Raw genomic sequence first — 20,731 nt, 5'->3', positions numbered from 1 at the left:
GTTCTCCTGGCAAGGAGTGAGCTTGGTGCCAGGCTGCGCTCGCTGCTTTGTCACCGCCTTGATGAGCCTCCCCCAGCCCCAGTGACTTGGTTTCCTTGACATCCTCCACGTGCATTGGCCCAGGTCCCTGCCAGGGGCCAAGAGAAGCTGTCAGGCCCCGGGGGCAATGAGTTGGCCCAAAGCTCACCTCTACCTCTCCGTGCTGCCCCACAGCAGGGTCCTGGACGGGCGCTGTCGCATGCAGAAGCATTGACCCAGAGAAGCCGTGGTCCTGGGGCTGATCCTGCCTTGGGCAGGGCTTGGGCTTGGGCAGGATGTGACCCTTCTAGCCCCGTGGCTCTAGGATCCCATGGATGCAGCATGTTTGTGGTGCCTCCAGCTTGCCGGGGTAGGGGTGAGGGTTTGCACCGGGCTCCAGCTGGATCCGAGCCACGTGGCAGGTTCCCACGCACGGGAGGCCATGGTGCAGAGTGGGGGTGTGTGAAATGCTTTCAGCTGCGGCTGAGAGCACAGCGGGAGCAGGCAAGGGCCATTTTGAGTGCCGTTCTTAGTCCCGTGCCTGGATACTTCTCCCCCTTGTCGCACCCCAGAGCTGGCTGCATTCTGGCTCCAATGTCCCCTGCAGCCAGCCCCAGGGGACAGAAAGCCCAGGGCTGTGAAAGTCGGGGAGCAAAGCACAGCAGGGGGCTGTGTGAGCCAGGCACAGACCGGCGCTAGCTGCTGAGAGAGGCTGGGGGTGCTGGGAGGCACGGGCGCTGGAGGAGCCTGGCTAGTGCCCCTTGCAGCGAATGCAAAGCAAGGGGTAACTGGGGTGATTTGCACTTGTCCCGATTCCCGGGCTTCGATGCAGCTGCCCCGGCTTGCCTGGCACTCTGCTGCTGGCAGCAATGGAGCCTTCCTCCTGTTCCTCACTCTCCGGAGGAGCCCACAGCCTCCGGCCCCAGCCCACCCTGCTCCTTGGCTCAGCTGGGAGGGTGGGCACCGCCTCGGGGCATGTTTTGCTGGCAGCTCCTTCATCCCCCACCCCGCTGAGAGGCTGGGTCAGTCGTCCGGTGCCTAAAGGCCTTGGAAACATGCCCAGGAACCTGCCAGCTCCGGGAAGCCGGGATGTCATGGTGCTGCCAGGGGCCGCAGGCACGTGTTCCTCATGCACTAGCAGGCCTGGAGTTGAGCGGTGATTTTTCTTTTTTCCACTCCCCACCTTGACCCCCGAGCTAGGCTTGTTGCAGCCACCCAGCCCCCAGTGACGTGTGGCTCCGTGCTCCAAGATGGGCTCTGTTTCCTGCCAGCCTCCCCCAACAGTGGCCTGGAGCCAGCTGCTTGGTGTTTCGGCGCTCCCTTTGCCCAGACCGAGCTCCCCTACACCCTGCTGGCCCTGTGCCCCCGATTCATCATCCTCGTCGGGTCCCTGGGGTGCCATGTCGAGAGAGGGCAAGGTGTTCAGCAGAGGACAGAGGGGTCATCGCTGTTTGCTGTGCACAAGGGGGAACTGAGGCACCGGGGGGGGGGTTAAGTAGCTTGGCGAAGGTCCCCTTGGGCAGTCAGTGGCAAAGCCAGGAGCAATGCCTGGGGCCATGAGGCTACTGGGGTCTGTCCCCTCTGGCACTTGCACCCTGACTCCCAGAGCTGGGGATGGATCCCAGGCATCCGGGCAGGTCTTCCTGCCGTGCCGGCCGGGGTTTTACTGCATGGTTCTCCGCGCTGCGGCGGGCGGATGGACCAGGCTGCACGTGCGGCTTGAAGGGGAGCCCCTGGTCCTTCGGGAGCTCTGCCTTTCCCCATGCTCAGCCCCCGGGGTCCGTGTGTCTTGCAGAAACATCGCAGAAGCCCTCGTCAGCAAGGGCCTGGCCACCGTCATCCGCTACCGGCAGGACGACGACCAGAGATCCTCACACTACGACGAGCTGCTGGCCGCTGAGGCAAGGTGAGTGCTCAGGGCGCAGGGGACTATGTGGGGCTGGGGTCATGGGCGGGGAGCGCGGGCGTGGAGCCTCTGTGGGGCGGGGGTGACTTTCTCCGCGTTTTCCCCCTGCCACCTGCCCCTCTTTGCAGCCAGCACGGGGCAAGGAGGGCCCGGCCAGGCTCTCTGCTCTGCCAGGGCAGCCGTGCACTCAACGTGGCATCAGTTGGGGTGCATGGGAGGGTCTGCTCCCTGCTAGCACCCCGTGGCGAGCCTGGGGTCTTGGCTGGAAAGGAGTTGTATGCCACGGGTGGGGGCTGGCCAGACCTCCCTGCCAGTGCCTGGTCCCCACGCTGGCTAGGTGAGCTGCAGCATCTCCTGACCCTGGGACCTTTCCTGCCCCCTTCCAGCCCTGCGTTGGCCCTGCCAGCGTGAAGCTGTGCTGCATGGGGGGGGTGTCTCTCCAACTGTGTAAAGCCCCCCAGCCCAGCCCTCTTCCCCGCTGCAGGCACCAACCTGTGTGGCTCTGTCCTGAGGTCTGTTGCTCTCTTGCTTTCCAATCTCAGGGGTCTGCACCCCTTCCACACCCTTGAGCTGTGGTTGCAGGGGGTCCCTGGTGCTCTCTGTGCTGGGAGCTGGAGTGTCAGGCATTGCACAGAGCTCAAGCAGCAGCACTGGTGCTGGGCCAGGCCTGCTGCGAGCCGGGGGGCAACGGCGTGTTGCATTCGGGTGCGCCGGTGGAGGGGCTCCGGAGGCAGGTGGAAGGTGACGGCGCCTCTTCAGACAACCTGGGAGATTACCTGGACGGTGGGGGGCAGGGCAAAGGCTCTGGCTCAGCGGTGAAGGGGCAGCTTGGGGCTGTGGCCTGGCTGCCAGGGAAGTCCTTGCGCTGACCCGCTGGGACTCTGTGAGCCGTGGCCAAGAGCACCAGGCACGTCCCCTGGCTGCGAGGGAGGTCTTTGCGCTGACCCGCTGGGACTCTGTGAGCCGTGGCCAAGAGCACCAGGCACGTCCCAGCCTTCAGGAAGGAGGTCAAGGTTAGGTCCCATGATGTGCAGAGCCCTGGCACTGCTACCCAGCTGTCCTTCCGGTGCTGCAGGGCCCTCTTCTCCCAGGGACAGGGTGCAAACCCATGCAGGGACCCCTGACCTGCCATGTGGCTTTCCCAAGGATTTCAGAGGGCTCAGCCAGCATTAGTGAGATGCATCTGGTAGGCAGAGCCCCACTCCTTACACAGTGGGGAAAACTGAGGTACGGAGCGAGAGCCAGCCCGTCGGAGCAGACAGCTGGAAGCTGTCGCGAGGTCCCTTCTGGCGCAGCAGAGCCGGTCTTATTCAAGGGGCTCAGCCCCCAGCTTGCAGCGTTTGGGGGGCACATGCTGCTACGTCCACCCCAGGAACAGAGGTAACAGGGTGTCGTGGGAAGTGCCCAGAGCCAGGACTCCCGGGGTCTCTCCCCAGCTCTGAGTGCGGCTGCATGGCCGGCGCGGGGAGCTGGGTGTCAGGACCAGGCCTAGGGCTCCGCACCTTGCCACCAACTCAGTCCCTGCCTCGCCTCGGGCAAGCTGCTGAGCTCTGCCTGCGCCCACCTCTGGGGTGGGACAGCAGCAGCACGCCACTTGGAAAGCAGGGGACAAGCAGCACAGCCCAGCTGCCTGGGACATCCTCACAGCAGAGCACGGGCATTGCTCCCGATGTCGTGGCCAGGCTCAGCCCCCGGCTGTGGGAGCCACCCATCCTTCGGGCTGGCACAGGCTTCTGGAGCAATGAACCGAGCCGGGTACGCTGAGCTGCCAGGTCCCTGAGCTGCCTGGGAATCCAGGCCCAGGCCAGCTGGCACCTCTGTCCTACTAGATGGCTTGAAAACCAAGCCATTGATGCCCCTTATCCTGGCCTGGTTGGGAGGTGACGCATTTGCCCATTGCCACGACGAGGGGGGAGGCAGCTCTGGTCCATCTGCATGAAGACGAGGCAGGGACGAGATGTAGCAGCTGGATACAGATGCCCACTTCCCCTGGCCAGCTCAGCCAGGCCCTACGGAGCTGTCTCCACGTGTCCTGGGGCTGGAAGGGCCCGGCTCTGCCCCGCGCTTCTCCAGCCTCCCTGGGCAGCCTGGACCGAGCAGAGCCAGGAGGCCTGGCCTGAGGCCCAGCCTGTGCCTGCTTCGCTGCAGCTGAAAGCCCCGGCTTGGCCTCCAGCCTCCAGCCCTCCGCAGCCAAGGAGAGTCACATCCCTCCCTCCTCACAGCTGCCCTTCGTTCTTCCCTCTCTTCTCCCTCTCTTCCTCCCTCTTGCGCTTTCACTTTCTCTTTTTCTCTCTGTCCAGCTTCCCCCCCTCACTGATCTTCCCTCCCAGCCTCCCTTCGATCCTTGTGAGCATCTGCCTCCAGGCTCTCCATACCTCTCTGCATCCGTCGTGGCCCAGGGAGCCTCGACCCATGCACAAGGCTCTAGCTGAGGCCTCTTGGCGAGGGCTGCGATTGTATCTCGGTGACTAGCCCTGAGCTTTTGCAGCAGGGGGACCGGGATACTTGTGGGGACGGCTGCACAGCGGTCAGCTCCTAGTGTGCATTTCCTTCCCATGAGCACTGCCCTGGGGGGTTAGTGCCCCCATTCCTCCCTGTAGCTACTTGTTCCCATGGCCCCCCCCCCCACACACACACACAACCCGTTGCCTTGCTTATGGAGATGCTCGCAGAGCAGGTTGGAGCACGCTGTCCCAGCCAGCTCTTGGGAGACCGCGCTTTCCCTGAGTGCTGGATGTCATCGTCATCGTTGTCAGGCGTTACGGGTGCGCTGTTATCAGTGCAGAAGTCACAGGGATTGCGGTGCCAGCAAAACAGTCAGAATCGCAGACAGCGAGGGTTGAAGGTTGCTCAGGAGTCGCATCTAGTCCAACCCCCTGCTCAAAGCAAGACCAGCCCCAGCTACATCATCCCAGCCAGGGCTTTGTCTACCTGGTTTTAAACACCTCCAAGGATGGAGACTGCACCACCTCTCTGGGGAGCCTGTTCCAGCGCTTCACCACCCTCCTAGTGAGAACGTTTTTCCTAATATCCAACCTCAACTTCCCTTGCTGCAACTGGAGACGACTGCTCCTTGTTCTGTCATCTGCCCGCCCCACCTCCAGCCTCTTTGCAGCCCCCCAGCAGGGAGGTGAAGGCTGCTATTCAATCCCCCTCGGTCTTCCCTTCTACAGACTAAATCAGCCCATTTCCCTCAGCCTCTCCTCACCAGTCATGTCCCCCAGCCATTTTTGTAGCCCTCTGCTGGACTCTCCAATTTCCCCACATCCTTTGTGTAGTGGGGGCCACAACTGGACACAGGACTCCAGATGTGGCCTCCCCAGTGCTGAATAGAGGGGAAGAATCACTGCCCTCGATCTGCTGGCAACGCTCCTACCAATGCAGCCCAGGATGCCGGTAGCCTTCTTGGCACCAAGAGCACACTGCTGGCTCCTGTTCGGCTTCTGCTCCACTTTCCCTCCAGGTCCTTTTCTGCAGAGCTGCTGCCAAGCCCGTCACCCCCAGCCTGCACCGGTGCAGGGGATTGTTCTGTCCTACCTAAGTGCTAGACTTTGTGCTTGTCCTTGTTGCACCTTATGAGATTCCTTTTGGCCCAATCCTACAATTTCTCAAGGTCTCTGAATCCTTGCCCTGCCCTCCACCATATCTACTGCTCCGTCCAGCTTGGTGTCATCTGCAAACTCGCTGAGGGTGCGCTGCATCCCATCTTCCAGGTCATTGATGAAGATATTGAACAAAACCGGCCCCAGGACTGACCCTGGGGCACTCCACTTGATACTGGCTGCCAACTAGACATCGAGCCATTGATTACCACTCTCTGAGCCTGATGCTCCAGCCAGTTTTCTGTCCACCTTACAGTCTGTCCATCCAGCCTGTACTTCCTTAGCTTGCCTGCGAGAATGCTGTGGGAGACCGTATCAAAAGCCTGGCTAAAATCAAGGTACCCCACATCCACCAGTCTCCCCACATCCACAGAGCCAGTCATCTCATCACAGAAGTCAGGTTGGTCAGGCGTGACTTGTCCCTGGTGAATCCATGCTGGCTGTTCCTAATCACCTTCTCCAAGTGCCTGGAAATGAGTTCCTTGAGGATCTGCTCCGTGATTTTTCCAGGGACTGAGGTGAGGCTGACTGGTCTGTAGTTTCCTGGATCCTCCTTCTTCCCTTTCTTAAATATGGGCACTATGTTTGCCCTTTTTCAGTCATCCGGGATCTCTCCTGATCGCCATGAGTTTTCAAAGATGATGGCCAGTGGCTGCAATCACATCAGTCAGCACCCTCAGGTGCATCCCATCTGGCCCCATGGACTTGCACACGTCCAGCTTTCCTAAGCAGTCCCTAACTTGTTCTTTCACTACTGAGGGCTGCTCACCTCCTCCCCAAACTGTGCTGCCCAGCACAGTCGTCTGGGAGCTGCCCTTGCCTGTGAAGACTGAGATGAAAACGGCATTGGGCACTTCAGCCTTTTCTGCACCCTCTGTCACTAGGTTGCCTCCCCCATTCAGTGAGGAATCCACACTTTCCCTGATACTCCTGTTGCTTGACATACTTGTAGAAACCCTTCTTGCCACTTGTCACATCCCTTGCTAGCTGCAACTTCAATTGCATTTTGGCCTTCCTGACTTCATCCCTGCATGTCCAAGCAATGCTGTTATATTCTTCCCTAGTTATTTGTCCAAGTTTCCACTTCTTGTAAGCTTCGTTTTTGCGATTTACTCACTGAAGAGTTCCTTTCTAAGCCAAGCTGGTCTTCTGCCACACTTGCTAGTCTTCCTGCGTGTTGGGATGGCTTGTTTCCGCACTCTCAGTAAGGCTTCTTTCAAGTCCAGCCAGCTCTCCTGACTCCTGTCGCCCTCAGTCTGGCTTCCCAGGGGATCCTGCCCATGACTTCCCTGAGCAAGTCAAATCTGCTTTTCAGGGTCCTTACTCTGCTGCTCTGCATCCTTCCTTTCCTCAGGATCCTGAACTCAGTCATCTCGTGCCCATACGTTCCCCACCAGTCGCAGCCAGGAGATCCCAGCACCCATTGCATCTTAACAGCCACAGGTTCGACTCGGTGCAAAGCCTCAGCCAGCTTTGTTGTCTACAAGTCAGGGCCCTAACACGTATGTCATCTGTCACGCAAGGTGTTAGCGCATGTGTGCCCATGATGAGGTATCGGCCCGGCCCCACATAGCTCCCTGAGGCCCATATAGCATTCCCGTGCTTTTCAGCAAAACCTTTGTGGGAGCAGTATTGATCAGGGTTGCAGAGAGGCCTGTGCCAGGGAGACTCTTTTGGCCCGTGCACTCCCATCCCGTCTCTCCGAGATGAGCCACCTTTTGCTTCCCTGGTGCCTGCTCCTCCTGGCTCTCAGAGGTCTGAGCCCGTCCTCCAGAGCTGAGGGGTGCAGCCCCAGTGCTCCGGTCACCTGCTTTGCCCTCCGCTCAGGATCTTTCCCTGCGGCGCGTGGCCCCGGGCGCATGCCGTGGGCTCCGTTGGCTGAGGGTGGCTTTGGTTTCCGTAACCACCATGCTACCCTCGAGGCACCTCTGTGTCTTTTAGGGGACACGTTGCCCCTTCTTGCCCCCGGACTCTAGGGCAGAGGGTGCCCCTTGTCGCTGGGTCTGGGGTGCACGCTCCCCACGGCGCTCCCGACATCCCTGCTAGAACCGGCAGCTCGGAGAGGGAAGGCCTGGCGGGTCCGTTTCCCCCACTCGAGGGAAGAGCCACATGGGCTCCCTCTGTTTGCTCAGGCAGGCGCTGGGAGCCGGAGTTAACCCGGGAGCTCTGCACCGCGCTTCTGCCTGAGCCTGGGTAAACGGTGGCTGTTTGCCCTCGCGCTAGCCCTGCGGCACAGGGATGAAAGGGGATTCATTCCTCTCCGGCATTGCTGACTTTGGAGGGCATCCAAGCGCACTCGGCTTGGGGCCCCGGGATGCTGACGGAGGCGCTGCGTGAAGAGAGACGGAGGCGTTGATGTGTCTGGGATTGCGTGCCCACCCCCAGCCGTGCGGGCAGGCGGGACTGATGGGGCTTCCTGCTGCCGTAAAGCTGCCTGGCGATTTCCAGAGCACAGGACAGACCCCCATAGCTCTAGAGGGTTGGGATCAGCATCGGGCTCTGCCACACTTTGCACAAGTGCACCTTGCCCCCATTTTACAGGCAGCAAAACCAAGACACGGGAAACGGACACCAGGGTGCACGTAGAGCCCAGGTCCTGAGTTCCAGCCTGCGCTGCAGCTGTGCCAATGCTCCTGCTGGCACCAACCCCGCAGGGTCCTGGCTGGAGGGTCTTGCCCCTGCGCTCAGGCTCAGCCCCACGCTGCACTGGGGCAGGAAGGGATTTGCCCCCTGCTCAGGCTGGTCGCACTGGGGGGGTTTTGCCTTCTTCTGCAGCGGGGGCATGGCCTTGGCCTTGGCCTGGGCTCTCAATCCACGACCCCCCTGGCAGCAGCAGGATGTTGGTGGCTGCAGCCCCCCTGCATCCCAGGGGCAGGGGCAATGCCTGGGGATGTGTCAGGGTGACTGTCATGTGGCCCCAAGGTCGCACACCGGGTTTGTCTAGGCTGTTTTGGACGGGGCTGATCCTGCCTCAGGACTGGATGTTACCCCTCAGCTCCCTGCCAGCCCTGCAGCTCCAGGACTTTGGTTAGGCCTTGCCAGGCAGGAAGAGATGGACTGAGCGCAGGTCAGCCCTGCAGAAATGGTGTCCCCCTTTAGCAGCTGCCCCGTGCTGCTATGAGGGATGGGCCATGGGGCAGCTCGGCCCGTGTCTCTTCGGAGACAGGCAGCAGCTTCCATCCAACGGGGCAGAGATGAGAAGCCGGTGTCCCCGCTGGGCTGGACGAGATGCGTTCAGCCATGGGGCCCCCATGGCCATAGAAAGCTGGAGGACCAGCAGCACTGTTACCTTCACGGGATCCGCTCTGGGCTTAGCTCGGCACAGATCCGCTGGTTGCGCACAGGCGTTGGCCAGCACCTTCTGCCCCGGAGCCCTGTGTCCAGCCGGGCGCCTCTCAGAGAAGGATCCAGCAAAGAGCAGCGTCTCTGGAGCCTGCTGCAGTGGGGGCCTGGGTTACAGCAGGACCCCCTCCACGCACCCTTGGGACCCAGCAATGCCTGCTGCCTTGCATCTAGTCATCCACAAATGTGGGCCGTCGCACAGCACCTTACCCTCTGCTTTGGGAGCTGCCCGGGGCCTTCAGCCCTCCGTGGACCCCAGCTTTGTGCTTGCTGGCCTCTCTCAAAGTCCCCAGAGCCAGAGGACGCGCAAGCTCCTCATCTCTGCAGCCGTCGGGTTTTGCAGTATCTCTTGCACAGACTGGCAGAAGAGCTGTTTTCCGGAGCGCCGCTGTCCATGGGCGAGCCAAGCAGCATCTCCCCAGCGGTGCTTTTGGGGCCTTGGCGTTGTTTTCCAAAGGAGGAGGACAAAAAGAGTCCCTAGATCACTGCCTCTGATGGAGCAGGCTGGCCTCTTCCCCACTGCTGCACGGATGACACGGCGCAGCAAATTGATCGCTGTACAAAGCCTCAGTGGGAGCTCGGAGCCTTCCCCTCGTCTCTTTATTATCATCCTGGCCCAGCTTGAGCTGGCGCACGGCTCTCGGCAAAGAGCAGCTATTAAGCAGGCCCGAAAGGGGAAGCTGGAGATGTCAGGAGCTTTTATTCGGAATCAAATGCCGCAGCCGCAGGGCGGCGGGGACCTGGGGGAAGCCCAGGAGGGGATGGAGGGGACGTGCCTCCGAGCCCAGCCCAGCCCAGGCCGGGGCTGCCTCTCGCTTGCTTCCTGAATTGAGGGGTGGGGGTAAGAGCACAGGTGATGGTGCCCGGAGCCGGGTCACAGCCTAGACAAGAGCCCACAGAGGACCACCGCCCTCCCGGGCTGCCTGCCCTGCTCCGGAGGAGCGCATGCATCCGGTTCACGCATTTAAAGCATCAGGCAAGGGGGTGCTGGGCTCTGAGCGTCACGGGACCATCACGGAGCAGATGAATGGGGGAGCACGCTACCCCCACAGGCCGCGTGGCATGGTGGATTTGACGCCAGGCAGGAAAGGTGGTGGCAGGGCACCCGGGCGGGGGGACGGGGAGCTTTCCCTGCCTCACCCATGTCCCCGTACTTAGTCACGCTCCCAGCACCAACCAGCAGTGCCATGCAGGGGCCTCCCCAGTTTGCCCTGGAGTTGTCTGGCCCAGCCCCCTGCCCACATGCAGGATGCTGCAGCTTTGCCCGGTGCCCCTCCAGCCTCTTGGAAACCTCCCACGGCTCGGGCTCTCCACCTCCCCGCTGGGTGCCCAGGTGAGAGGCAGGGTGCCAGGGGCCCTGGCTTCTCAACCTTGTTTGGCTTCCATGCCTCAGTTTCCCCATCAGTTTGGAAGAGCCTGGCTTCCTCTGGCTGAGCCCAGTGCATCCTTGGGGTTTAAGGCCCTTCCGCTGCTCCCATCCGATGGCGGTCCTCGACCTGTTGTGTAATTAATAACTCTCTGCTGCGAGCCATTAAGGAGCAGTTGGGGGCCCTTACTTTCCTCCCCCGGCGGCTGCAATGAGCAGCTCTGCGAGCTGCAGGAGCCCTGCCCGGCGCTGTCAGGGCCCAGCACTTTCGCGCTCTGCGCCAGCAACACCTGGCAAACAGCTGTGGCATTTGCAACAGGGAAAAGGACACGGCTGTCAAGGGAAGGCGCCGCTCTCGCCTTCGGGAATGGCGCTGCCCTTTCCCCGCCGCTGCCGGCACGGAGCCCTTTCCTCCCCAGGCCTCACCGGCGTCCCGCTTCCCGCCTGACCTGAGGCTGGAAACCGGCAGCCTTGAGCGATCGGAGAACTTTGCTGTTGTCCTCTGTGATCCCTGCTGCTGGTGGCGGGGGGGTTTGCTGGCCGCAGTGGGAGCCAGGCTGCCGCGGGGCATGTAGCATCCCCGTCGCAAGCAGCTTGGCAGCTCCCGGTGCAGTTCGGGGTCTTGTTCTTTTAGCTGCATCCTGCCCTGGGGTTCTCTCTCCCCGCGGCGCCGGGAGCCTTCCAGTTGCTAGTCCTCAGCGCTGGGACGGCAGAGGACAGCACTGTTCAGCTCCCCCCAGACGCATCCTGGCCTGGCCTGGTCCAGACGCCGCACCCCAGCCCTGTGCACAGAGACGAGACCCGATGCCCCAGGGCCCGCAAAAGCTTGCATTTGCACCCTGGAGCCTGCAATGGGGCTCAGGTCCCCGTGGTGCCAGGTGCTGGATGTGCAGCTTGCTCGGGGCTGGGACTGGTTGCGTTTCGGAGGTGCCCGTCCTGGGGGGCAGACATCTGTTGTAAGAATTGCCATGGCCTGGGTCAGGCCCAGGCCCGTCGTGCCATCTCCAGCGTCACACGGGCAGAGAGTGGAGCTGGATGGGAGATGACGGGGTCTGAGCAGGGTCTTCCCTGCTCCTCTCTCCCTTGCAGCCTTTAAGGTCCAGGCCGGTCTGATGCAGAGGCCGTGCCCCTCGCTCCCTGCTCCAGAGCTCCCCGTGCCCCTTTTCTCCAAGCCTGTGTCCAGTCCTGGGTGGATCTGGCCGAGCTCCCACTGCAGCTGGTGGCCACGAGCCCCCACTTTAATGCCACGTGGGGAGAAAAGAGCGGCCTGGTGTTCATGATCAACTGACACCTGCTTGGTCCATGCTGTGACCCCTTGTCCCTGTCTGGGGAGAGAGGAGCAATGATCGATCCCCAGGGACTTTCTCTTGGCCGTTTCATGTGCTGTGACCCCTTCTGCCCCATCCAGCGTCTCTTCTGCCCTGCCCCGGCCTGGCCTCGTGAGTCTCTCCAAGAGAAGCCCCTCCACAGCGCTCCTCATCCTCGCTGCCCGTCTCTGCGCCTGCTCCAGCTCTTCTCTCTCCTGCTGGAGGTGCAGGGACCAGCCCCGGGTGCAGCACTCATTGCCCTCCCTAGAAGCAGGCCGTTCCCCCAGCACGTCCGGCCAGCCGAGCCGTGGCCCACGCCGGTCGGGGCCGGCAGTGCCAGGGCTGCGAAGCATTTGCTCTCTCTCTCCGATGCGGCCCCAGGGGCCCAGTGCGAGGATGTGCCACGGTCATTCTTCTCCCTCCTGTTAATAAACGTTAATGGCTGTGGCTGCAGCGAGAGCGGAGAACGAGGCTTCCTGTCGGCTCCGTTGCGCTCGTTAATTCATTTTGCGCTGGGAAATGTCTCCCTTGTCCAGCATTGTCTCCGTCCCAGCCACTTTATCTTCAGTGTTTTTCTTTACCTGGAAGGAAGCTCGTTTCGCTAGCACCGCGCCGCCGGCCGCGTGCTTTGTGTGCTGGCCGTGGGGGTGCAGCACTGCTGGCGATTCAATCCCTGCTGCATGGGGGTGGGGGGAGCCCTGTCATTTGCCCGTGCTCTGGTCGGGGCTGGGGGGAGCTCATGGAGCTGACACGGGCAGTGTAGCTGGCATGGGGGCTTCCTGTCCCGCGGCTGACAGCATGTTTGTTCTCTCTTTCCTCCCCGCAGGGCTATTAAGAATGGCAAGGGACTGCACAGCAAGAAGGAGGTGCCCATTCACCGGGTGGCTGACATCTCTGGGGTAAGGAGCCGGTCGTGTCCAGCACTGTGCCCCGAGGGTTAAGGGGGGGCCTGGCCCGGTCCTCTTCTTGCCTGGTCCTCTTCACGGTATAACGAAGATGATGGTTTGGGTATAACGAGAGGCAGGGGACCCCCAGGGAGCAGCCTGGTGGCTGGCAGGTGTCTTGGGCAGAGAGCCAGCCTGGTGTAAGGCCAGCGCTGGCGTGCCCAGAGGCAGATGCAGCCTCTGGGGTCCCCAGGTCTTTCCCCACCGCCCTTCCTTGCAAAGGTGCAGGTGCCAGCTGGCTCTGAGCGTCCCTGGAGCACCCCCTCCTTTGCCAGGCTGAAGGGTGGAGGACTTGGCCCGGCCTGCTAACGACGTGCCAGTGCAGACAGCTCTCCGCTGCACACACGGCTTCCCCTCTGCCCTGCCCTGGTGCGCTGCAAGCATCTTGTCCCCATCGGCTGGCGAGCGGCAGAGGTTTGGGGCCTGGGGGCAGGGAAAGGCGATGCTTTCCGCGTTGCTTCTCTCTGTAGCCTGTGGAATTGCTCCGTGCGTCCGGGGCCTGGAAGGGAAACGGGGAGAGGCTAGCAAGAGCTGTGCAAGCAGCCAGTGCAGCCCTGATGTGCAGGCCAGGGTGCATGGGGCTGCTTCACTGCTGGGCTTCCCAGCCCTGCAGCACCCAGTGAGCAGGGCCTGCTCACCCTCTGGGCCCTGGCACCAGTGTTGAGGACCTTCTCCTCTAAGGGCTTGCAGGCAGGTGTGGGTAGCAGCCATGGGCTGCTCTCAGTGCTGAGCAAGGCTTGCAGCTGTCTCGGGGGCCCATCAGTGCAGTTGCTCCCTTGGCTAGCAGAGGTGCTGCGTTGCACCCAGAGGAGTTTCCTTGCTCCTTGCATTGTATGGGGGGTGGGGGGGGTGTTGTAAGCCTCCCCCAGAGGTGCTGGGTGCTGCTGCAGGCACCAACCCTGTGGGGTCCTGGGTGGAGGGTCTTGCCCCTGCGCTCAGGCTCAGCCCCATGCTGCACTGGGGCAGGAAGGGATTTCCCCCCTGAACAGACTGGTTGCACTGGGGGGTTTTGCCTCCCCCGGCAGTGGGGGCACGGGCTGGGCCTGGGCTCTCTGCAGCATCCATGACCCCCCTGGCAGCAGCAAGATGTTGGTGGCTGTGGCCCCCTGTATCCCAGGGGCGATGCCTGGGGCTGTGGCAGGGTGACTGTCGTGTGGCTCTGAGTCAGACATAGGGTTTGTCTGGGCTGGTTTGGACGGGGCTGATCCTGCCTTGGGCTTGGACTGGATGTGACCCCACAGCTCCCTGGCTCTGGGACTACGACTGTTCTCACCACTGTGCTCAGTGGGGGCAGATGACAGAACAAGGAGCAATGGGCTCAAGTTTTATATCAGGGGAAGTTTAGTTTGGATGTTAGGAAAACTTTTGCACCAGGAGGGTAGTAAAGCACTGGGACAGGTTACTGAGAGGTGGTGGAGACTCCATGCTAGGAGGTTTTGAAGACCCGGGTAGACAAACCCTTGGCTGGGATGATGTAGTTGGGGCTGGTTCTGCTTGGAGCAGGGGTTGGACTAGATGTGACCTCCTCAGCTGCCTGCCAGCCCTTGTTGTCTCTGATGCTGTGACTGAGCCTGCACTATGCATGAGAGCATCTCTAGCAGCTGGCCTCTGCAAGCTGGTTTGGGGCTGGGGGTCTGGAGGCACTGGTTACTGGCTTTACTGGGGGCTGCCTTGCTCCCATCTCCCTATTGGCATGCTTTCCTCTGTCACCTGCATCTCTCACCCTGCGGCACTCAGGCCGACCCTGCCATCCTGCCCCTTGTCAACTGGCTACCACGACTACCCCATGCAAAGCCCAGGGACAGTCTTGGGTCTTCAGGAGGGAGCACAGACCTCCCCTTGCACCATTCTTGGAGTGGGCTTTAAGATCTGGAGGGCACGGGGCCTCCCCACTGTTCACGGCTTGCCCTTGCACCTTCCTCTCCACCCAGACATGGGTCTGCATCTAGATCTCCCCGCTGTGCCTTACCCCACCAGCACCTGCTTCTCCTTTTTTCAGGCAGGTCCCTGGTGAGGCCACAAAGGAAGGGAGGCCGCGTCCCCAGGGGCCGTGCAGCCCTGGGACCTCCGGCAGCTGCATGCCGGGAGGGTTGGATAGAAAGGCCCCGGATCTGGCTGTGGCAGGCGTTGACACGGATAGGAGCCTCGTGTGGGGCTGCCTCTGCTGCCGTTCTCCCCACTGGGGGTGCGGGGAAACCGTCCCACGTGGATTTCAAGGGCAGGCTGCCCGACGCACCCGAATTCACTTCCCAGGGAGACCAGGCTTTTGGCAGCCTCCGTGCCGCTGGTCTCGACTGCAACTCGGGGCAGTGACTGCACCGCACAGCCCTTCCTTGCACCCGGGGGCCCTATCCTGCTCATCCAGCCTCCCCCCTTCACGGTGCCAGGTCCACGCTCCGATTTAGGTCAGCGCTGGCCTCCCCGCGCTCTCTGTCATCCACATCGTGCTACCGGGAGGGCCGGAGTGGGTATTTATAAGCGCTTCCTTTTAATGGCGATCTCTGTACCGGCGCCGGCAATAGCACACCAGAGCTTTTCAGCAGGCCTGGCCAGGCTCGTTTGGGCAGCTTGGCTCATTAGGCCAGCGCGCGGTTGCCTGAGAGCATGCAGCCCCCGACCCGGAGGGGCTGGGAACAGCCGTGGAGGCATCTGGAGCGGAGCAGGCTGCATCCTAGCCCAGCGCCTCCCTCCACAATCGTTCATTAATTCAGCCCATGGATGGCGGCTTCTAATTGCTGCAGTGATCGAGTCGATAGCCCCAGCGGCCCTTCTGCATCCTGCCTTTTAATCTGGGGTTATTTACCAGGGAGGAGCCTGCCAGGGTAGAGGTACCCCGCCGCCCCCCTTTCCTGGAGGCTCAGCTCGAGCTGGCAGGGAGAGTCGGGGAGGATTCAACCCCCCAGGGGGTCTCTGGTCTCTGCTGCTCTGTTTCACAGCAAGGCCCTGGCAGAGAAGGCGTCACGGAGCGAGACCCCCGCACCCTGGCTTGCTGCAGAGAAGCCCATGAGGGTCCCAGGGATGGGGCCCTGAGCTCTGGGCTGGGAGCCCGGGCTCCGTCCTGGCTGCATGAGCTGTTGGGAGGCATCACCAGTGCCCACCGGGCTGGGAGCAAGCTTCAGGCACTTCCCTCCGTGTCTTCAGGCTGATGACAGAGTGGGTTCGTTAGCGCTGAGCGCAGCCATGCCCTTGCTTCCTGCCAGGCCTGGCATCCTCCCCCTGCCCAGGAGCTCCCTGCCATGTCCTACAAGCCACCTGCTCTTGTTCCATGGCTCCGGTGCCTGCTCAGACCCTTGCTCTGGGCATCTGGCCGTGGCTCTGTGCCTGGTCCTAGGCTTTGCTGAAGATCCTGGCACTCAGCAGAGACCTCCACTCCTCTATGGGAGGGGAGCACAAATGTAGGCTCACAGAGCCTGTTTCTTGCATGCAGTCCAGGCTACTGAGATGAAGTGGCATGCCCAAGGCCAGGCAGGCAGGCAGGCGGTAGCAGAGCAGGAGGCTTATCCGGCTCCTTGAGGCCAGCTTGGTTCTCATTGCTGAGCTCCCATCTCCCAACTGCTTGTGATGCTCAGATGTACGCAGCCTGGCTGGCGACCCTCTGCTGCTCTGGGTTGGTGTGACTGCAGCTAGCGGTGAGCCCTAGCGGGGACAGAGGCCGGCTCCAGGGCTGGTTGCAGCCTGCTTCCAAGTGGTATTAAGTGGAGTCCCCCGGGGTTGGCCCTGGGGCTGGTTTCGTTCAGCCTCTTGAGCAGCAACCTGGAGGATGGGATGGAGTTTGCAGCAGGTTTGCAGATGACGCCAAGCTGCGGGGAGTAGTAGATGCGTTGGAGGGTAGGGCTAGGATTCAGAGAGACCTCAGCACGCTGGACTGAAGGAAATCTCATGGGCATTGCGCTGGGAGATGCCGTCCTGCGGATGCCTCCCCCTGCTCTCTTTGGCTCAGTGGAAGGATTTGTCCTGGGCAGGCAGGAGAGCTGGGTGGGAGATGGGCATCCACGGGCAGATCTAGGGGTTGCAATCGTACCTCCCCCCTTCCCCTTTGATTTCAGCTCTACCCAAACTTTAAAGCCAACTGTTTTTGAGCAGCCATGACACTTCTGTTCATGAGACGTGCTTTGACTTCATAGCTCGTTATAATCTACCTGTTTCCTGCTAGGGTCTCCTTATTCCACAGGCGTTAACGACCCTCTCTCCTTTTTTTTAATGCCTTTTGATAGTCCACTCTCCAAACCAACCTTTCTTCTGCAATGCTGCTGTCTCCTCCTCGTTGTCGTCTTTCCTCTGGCATCATAGAATCAAAAGACCAGAAGGGACCTGTAAGATCACTGAGTCCAGTCCCCTGCCATAGGCAGGAGGTTAATGAGCTCAACCTGGTGCTTCTCCAGCCTCCTCTTGAACACCTCCAAGGATTTTGTTCAGCCCATAGGACCAATCTGTCAAGGTCATCCTGGATCTCTACCCTCTCCTCGCATGTGCCCGCGTTTCCCCACAGCTTGGTGTCATCTGCAAACTTAATCATTGAGCTTTCCACCCCCTCATCCAAGTCCTTAATAAATGTGTTAAAAATCACAGGTCCAAGCACCGATCCCTGCGCGACACCACTGGAGACAGTCCTCCAGGATGAGGCCATCCCATCGATTACGACTCTGGGAGCGGCCAGTTGTCCACCCACCTCACCGTAGACTGGTCCAGGCCAGCACCCTCCAGTTTAGTGAGAGGATCTCATGGGAAACAGAATCAAAGGCTTTGCTGAAGTCTAGTTACCTGTCATAAAAGGACACCGGGCTTGTCAGGCATGATCTACCCTCTACAAAGCCGTGCTAGTTGCTTCTTAACACCCCACCGGTCATGAGCTCGTAATTGGTGGCCTGCTTAACTATTTTTTCAAAATTTTTTCCTAGGACCAAAGTCAGACCGACTGGTCTGTAGTTTGCAGGGTCATCCCTCCTCCTTTTCTTAAGGATAGGTATCACATTGGCCCTCTTCCAGTCGTCTGGGACCACTCCTGAGTGCCACGGTTTTTCGAATAGCTTCTCCAGAGGCCCTGCTGTGAGCTCAGCCAGTTCTTTTGGGACTCTTGAATGCAGGCCGTCTGGCCCAGCAGCCTTGATAACGTCCAGATCTTCTTAGAGGACCCTCCCCTGTTCAGGACTGATTTCATGTGGTCTGTTGCCTTCCTCATATTCCTGGGCATCTGGACCGGTGGACACCTCCCGTGTGCTTTCTGGAATAGCGATGTGAAGTACGCGTTTAGGACCTTTCCCTTTTCATGGGGATCGGCTGCGAGCTGCCCCTCCATATTCAGTAAGGGTCCCACAGTGGAGCTCAGTTTTTTCTTGCTCGCCACGTACCTTTAGAAGGACTTTTTGTTGTCCTTTATTTCGGATGCCAGCCTGATCTCCATGCCTGCCTTGGCTTTCTGTATCTTGCACCTGCACACCCTGGTTACATAAGTGAACTCCTCTCGGGTTGTTGAACCATTTTTCCATTGCTTATATGGGTCTTTTTTTCTTTTCAGTAGTTCCCTAATATCCTTGTTGAGCCAAGCGGGTTTCTTGGCTCCTTTCCCACTTTTTGATCAGATACCAGCTTCCAAATCTGTGAGCCGCTCTTTGATATTATCGCCATGTGCCAGAGTCCATCTGCCCCGTCTGGGCGTTCGTAACGATCGCAGCTTTCGATGAAGCGCTGCGCTGTTTGCAGACACCGTGGTCGCACCGGGGGCCATCCGAGATGTTCATCTTGCAAAGTGTTGTTTCGAAGAACTTCTGAAGTTCAGGGGTGATCACGTGAACCCAGATGTAGAAATGACTAACTGCAGGCGCTGTCAAGACACTCAAGATTTTGCTTTGGGAATCTGAATAAGAGATGCCATGCATCCAGGGCTACATTGGTAGGAGCATTGCTAGCAGATCGAGGGCGGTGATTCATCCCTTCTATTCAGCACTGGGGAGGCCACATCTGGATCCTGTGTCCAGTTTTGGGCCCCCCACTACAGAAAGGATGTGGACACACTGGAGAGAGCCCAGAGGAGGGGAACGAAAATGGTTGAAGGGCTGGGGGACAGGACGTGAGGAGAGGCTGACTTAGACCGAGGGGGATTGAACAGCAGCCTTCAGCTCTCTTCCAGGGGGTTGCAAAGAAGATGGAGCTGGACTGGTCTCAGTGGGGGCAGATGACGGCCACGGGACCAAACGTTTGTGCATGTACCTGGTGCATGGTCACTTCACCCCACGTCGACCGCCTGCTCGCAAACCAGGCGCAAGTTTGACGGCCAAGGAGTTGGATCTCTGATGCTGCCTGCATCGCCGCTCTGGGGGCTTCCCAAGCCCCGGGCCCAGTCTGGCACTGGGGATACCCGTAGCCTTGCTGCTTCCGGCTGCCCTGGCCCCAGGTCTCCAGCAGACATGGCTCTAACCACAAAAGGTCGTGGGAGGCCTGGCGGTGCCTGTATCTGTTTCTAGCACTGGAGGTGTCCAGGGGAGGGTAGACAGGCCCTGGGCGGGAGGATCTAGGCTCAGCGATGCCCGTGCTCTGCTGTTGGGGTGTCCCAGGCTTCTGGACTGTGCTGGTTGCTCCCTCCCCACCCTTCTGCTGCATGTATTGGGGGGTTTTAACCCTACCCCAGAGGCGCTGGGTGCTGCAGCCCAGGCTGGGGCTGGGGCTGGGCTGTGTCAGTGCTCCTGCTGGCACCAACCCCGCAGGGTCCTGGCCGGGGGGTCTTGTCCCCACGCTCACTGGGGCAAGAGGAGATTTCGCTCCTGCTCAGACTGACTGGTCACACTGGGGGGGGTTTGCCTTCCTCTGCAGCAGGGGCATGGCCTGGGCTCTCTGCAGTGCCCATGACCCCCCAGAGTGCAGCAGGATGTTGGCGGCTGCGGCCCCCCTGTATCCCGGGGGCAGGGGCGATGTCGGGGGCGACTGTCATGTGGCTCCGAGGTTGCACACGGGGTTTATCTGGGCTGGTTTGAATGGGGCTGATCCTGTCTCGGCCTGGATGTGACCCTGCATGTCCCTGCCAGCCCCGCTGCTCTCAGCGGTCTCTACCGTGGGGGATACTTGCATTCAAACAAAGCTGTTGTGCCCAGTTCTCTCTGCTCGCAGGGCTTGCCTGGACACCACCCCCTGCCAGGCCTGAGTCCTGGGGGTGCCGCCCTGGCCTGGGGTGCACCCACCGCTGGCTGCGCCCGGCAGGCAAGGAGGATAAAAACATCCCTGGAAGCAGCAGGAAAGAATCTAGCAGGAGGCTCCCACGTCCCCAAGAGGCAGCAGCTGCTCTGCAAACACCCCCGCCTCCCAGCCTCCTCTCTGTTTTCTCCCCTTCTCATCTCCCTTAATTGCAGTTCAGGGGCTAACGACTCAATGTGCCCAGGCTGCATCCTGGGCCTAGAGGGATGCCATTCATCGGAGCGCCGTGGCACCTGACACCCAGTTAGGGGCGTTTGTCCGTCGGCCGCAAGGGCAGCTCCCAGCGAGGTTTCCCATCTCTCCAGGAGCCAGTGGGAGCATGAAGGATTCCTGATGGCTCTTGACGTTGCGATGGACCAGGAGCCCTCCCACTGGCCCTCACACTTGGCTCCCAGCGGGCCACGGCGTGGGACAAGCACGCGCTGGCGGTGGCTGCCCGTCGATGTGGTACTGTGCTCAGCAGCTGCTTCCCAGATACCAGGAGGCGGGTCGGACAAATTGGAGCCGGATCCCACCGGGGCTGTGCCGTCCAGACACGGGGGAGAGGGAGCCGGCGCGACGGCCGGACGCTCCCGTCCTTGTGGAAAGTCCTTGAATAATTTTGCATAATCGGCAGTGCCGCACATGAAAGGGCCGCGTTACGCTGCTGTTTCTCTTCGCTGTATTCATGCATAATTTCCCTTCGATTCCCAGATAATTAAATGCAGGGAATGTTAAAATAATAGTAACGGGGGATGACAGCCGCCCGGGCTGGGAGCTGGGGGAGGAGAGGAGGCACCAGGCAGGGAGGCTGCAGGTGCCCTTCTGGTTGCATGGATGCAGCTCTTCAGAGCCGTGGCACCCAGGCCCTGCAATGCCACGTGGAGAGCCGTGGGCACCGGGTGTCAGGCAGTCGGTGCGAGTTACCCTTCGTGGGAGGGCTTCATCCACCGGCACCTGTGTGAAGCCACGTAGCCATGCCCTTATGGGGGTCAGAGCCTGGCTTGCCTGGTCTGTGCTCTGGTTATGGGGGCTGCCTGAATGCCAGCAGTGCCTGGGCAGCAGGGGAGATGTCATCGGGC

General features: G+C 60.7%; 1 protein-coding gene across 1 annotated transcript in view; it reads left to right on the top strand.

Annotated features, from left to right (window-relative positions):
* SND1 (staphylococcal nuclease and tudor domain containing 1) overlaps positions 1 to 20,731 on the top strand; it is a gene marked incomplete at its 3' end in the record, with an annotated part of 220,382 nt that overhangs the window by 142,597 nt on the left and 57,054 nt on the right. The window contains exons 14-15 of the mRNA XM_025215432.1: positions 1,814 to 1,924; positions 12,368 to 12,440. Of these exons, the coding sequence (XP_025071217.1) occupies positions 1,814 to 1,924; positions 12,368 to 12,440 (184 nt within the window). The remainder of the gene's footprint in view (positions 1 to 1,813; positions 1,925 to 12,367; positions 12,441 to 20,731) is intronic.

The sequence above is a fragment of the Alligator sinensis genome, unplaced genomic scaffold, assembly GCF_000455745.1.
Source record: "Alligator sinensis unplaced genomic scaffold, ASM45574v1 scaffold1083_1, whole genome shotgun sequence".
Taxonomy (NCBI): Eukaryota; Metazoa; Chordata; order Crocodylia; family Alligatoridae; genus Alligator; species Alligator sinensis.
The sequence above is the reverse complement of the archived record's forward strand: the minus strand, read 5'-3'. Positions and strand labels throughout refer to the sequence as shown.